Raw genomic sequence first — 3245 nt, forward strand, 5'->3', positions numbered from 1 at the left:
AAGACACAAAGAAAAAAATAATAATAAAACGAAGAAAAACAAGTGAGTAGAGAGAGAGAGAGAGAGAGGGAGTGAGTATGGCAGAAAGATAAGGAAGTAATTAAAGGTGAGTCATCCTGGAAGAACAGCAGGTGAACACTGACACTAAAGCTTTCAACACAAGACAACAGAGAAAGAGACCATGACGGGAGATGAAGAGAGGGGCAGGGCAGGGCAGTGAAATACAATAGACGAATATTACCAAGATAATAACAAGCAACAGAGGGAAGGAGGAGAGAGAGAGACCTCAGCCGTGGTGGGAGAGATCCAGGCAGAGAGAGCTGGGCATGGCAGGTCATCTGGAACGAGCGGCCTGGATTGCCCGCCTCGATCCCGCCGGCCCCCGCCACCAAGCCACAAGCTGCTGCTGCTGCTGCCGCTGCTGCCGCTGCCAGAGGGAAGAGTGGGGTGAAGCAGAGACTGGAACTCACTGCCGGACCACACACTGATTCTTAACTCAATATTAGACCGGACAAGAACCCGGAATACAAGTCATGAATTCAGCAAATTGAGGGATTGAAAAGATATAAAAAAATAGTAAAAGACTGCAACGTGGAAATTAGCTCCATAACATGTTTTGAAATAGTTCAGAAAATATAGAACATTTTACTCAATATCATGGACAATCTTGAAAAGAGTGATACATAGATAAGAGTGATAAGGAGTTTCATGAACCCAGAATAGCAAGAGTTGAAGTTAACGATGTTGGCAGTGAAAGAGAAAAGGAGGTGAATATTCCCAAATGGTAACAAGGGAAGAAAGTCAGGGTTTTGAGAGGACTAGCCACTTGAACCCCAAACCTCATCAACAATAACGGGGTTCTTTAAACTCCGTGTCGGAATCAGTGGTGCGGGACCGAGACGCAGTGGCGAACGGGGTGTGGGGTACGTGGCTAGAGGTGGAAGGTGGGGCCAGTGGAGGTGCTGGATGTAGGGACTAGAGGTTGAAGGTGGAGGCCAAGGTGAGGTGTGAAGATGGAGGTTGAAGGTGTGGGTGGGTGAGGTGTGGGGTGTGGCGGTGAAGGTTGAAGTGGAGGCCCAAGTGAGGTGTGGGGTGTGGTGTTGGTGTGGACATGGAGGAGGCGTGGGTGTGGAGAAGGCGTGGAGGTGAAGAAGGCGTGGACTTGGAGGAGTCGTGGACGTGGAGAAGGCGTGGACGTGGAGGAGTCGTGGACGTGGAGGAGGCGTGGACGTGGGCGTGGACGTGGAGAAGGCGTGGGCGTGGAGGAAACGTGGACGTGGAGGTCGTGGACGTCGTGGACGTGGAGGAGTCGTGGACGTGGAGAAGGCGTGGACGGACGTGGACGTGGAGGTCGTGGAGACGTGGAGTAGGCGTGGACGTGGAGAAGGCGTGGACGTGGAGGAGGCGTGGACGTGGCGGAGGTGTGGATGTGGAGGAGGCGTGGACGTGGAGGAGGTTGGTAGTGCACGGGGAGGTAAGGGGAAGGTAGTGCACGGGTAGGTGTTTACACTTGATTCTACTCCTAATAAAATGGTTACTTTATATGTTTGGTCTAACTGTCGTCATATACATAATAATTAGTGAAAAGAGAAGAAGTTGTGAATGTATCTTGAAAGTTAATGTTTTCAAGCAGTTATATCTTTACTGGCATTAAATTTGTCATTAAAGTGAGCCAGAGCTGGGTACCCGCCTTAAGAGTTATATATGGATTTATTTGCGATATGTCAATATTAATCGATACAATATGCATGAGCCAATGTACTGCAAGTGGGACGAGGCTTTTAGCCTATTACCGCCAGCTAAAAAAAAAGAAATGACTATAATGTACACCATCGTGGGAAAGTGTGTGTGCAGTACCCATAACACCTTCAGATATAATATAAACAATGCAGAAACAATTACTGAGTCGGACTTATAAATGAGTACCGCAAAAACAATAATTGAGATTTGTGTACTCGTACATGAAACGGGGTTTTCGAGAAGAGAACAACACTGTTTGTTCAAGACACTGAGGTTATGCTTAGTGCTGAACAGGGACTATACACCAGATACTGCACGTACAGTATTTGAGCGTACTTTATACATGCCAAACAGAAGACGTTATAAATGCAAGACACGAACACAACCACAATAAAAAAGGAAGTAAGATGTGCAGGAGCAGAGGGAGGAGCAAGGGTGGGGAGGAGAGGCGAGGCCCATGTTGGGAGCGAGGGAGCCGCCACCGCCAACCTTCTCACGGGACATAAAGGGGAAGAAGTCGAATATGGAGGCGAGCTTACTGACTGAGGTGGTATTGATGCAGGGTGGAGGGCTGGTGAAGCTGAGGAAGGTGGTGGGAGGAGGCGTTAGGTTGCGAAAAGAAAGATAAAACATTAGACAACGAAAAAGAGATTGTGAAATAGAAAGTAGAGGATACGAGAAAATAGTGATGACAATTAAAACTTAAAACACAAAGTAAAAATCCTTGGTCAAAAAGTAAATCAGGTGAGGGGTGCAACAGCCGACTGAATATAGCGCTCACCTCCTGTTCTTAGGATCACTGGCTCGCGTCCGGAAAACATATGGTTCACCCAGGTGTGTATGGGTACTAAACGTTACAATTGTGGAAGGGAAGGCAGTCGAGTGCAGTGCTAGGTACGCTGCCTCCCCGTGTGCTAACTACTAGTTATAAATTATTTTTTGAGTCCAAGCAACACAAGTCTGGCTCACGTTCAGGTATGTTCAAAGGCGTGTCTATATCCAGAACCTACCAATCGTACTAAACCGAGGAGTGAGAAATTGTCCAACTGGCGAGCAAGCTGACATGGAACGAAGAAAAGTTGAACTAAAGTTAGAAAAGCTACTGTGACACATATCTCACCCTGCCTTTCCGTCCTATCTCAGATCTCTCCCTCTACCACACAGCCTTCTGACTCCATGTAAATGAAGTCTTATAAGCACTCTTCCCCCATTCATTGTCTCTGCACGTTCACACTACACCACCAATTCCTTACCTTATAAGTCACTGCTTTAGTACCTTCATGCGCTGCGGCCCTCATCTATAATTCCCTTGTATCTTTACTTACTTTAATCAGTGTACATCTTCTACACCTACTTCTCAAGAGAAAGAAAACAGCCAATACTGATAAAATATAGTACATAACCACGAATACAAAAATAAAGGATGAAATACATCAATTCCATGGACTCTCGGAGCTCATCCTCTCCTCGTAAACATCACCAAGTGTGGAGACGATATGTTCTCC

General features: G+C 46.8%; 1 protein-coding gene across 1 annotated transcript; it reads right to left on the reverse strand.

The window, feature by feature from the left end:
* Positions 1 to 818: 818 nt before the first annotated feature.
* LOC121870950 (mucin-2-like) lies at positions 819 to 3038 on the reverse strand. Its single transcript, XM_042372926.1, has 2 exons — positions 2994 to 3038; positions 819 to 1556 (listed from the first exon to the last, which is right to left on the reverse strand). The coding sequence occupies exons 1-2, from the start codon at positions 3036 to 3038 to the stop codon at positions 819 to 821; spliced, it is 783 nt and encodes a 260-aa protein (XP_042228860.1).
* Positions 3039 to 3245: the final 207 nt, after the last annotated feature.

The sequence above is a fragment of the Homarus americanus genome, unplaced genomic scaffold (assembly GCF_018991925.1).
Source record: "Homarus americanus isolate GMGI-L3 unplaced genomic scaffold, GMGI_Hamer_2.0 scaffold32583, whole genome shotgun sequence".
In the NCBI taxonomy this organism is placed as follows: Eukaryota; Metazoa; Arthropoda; class Malacostraca; order Decapoda; family Nephropidae; genus Homarus; species Homarus americanus.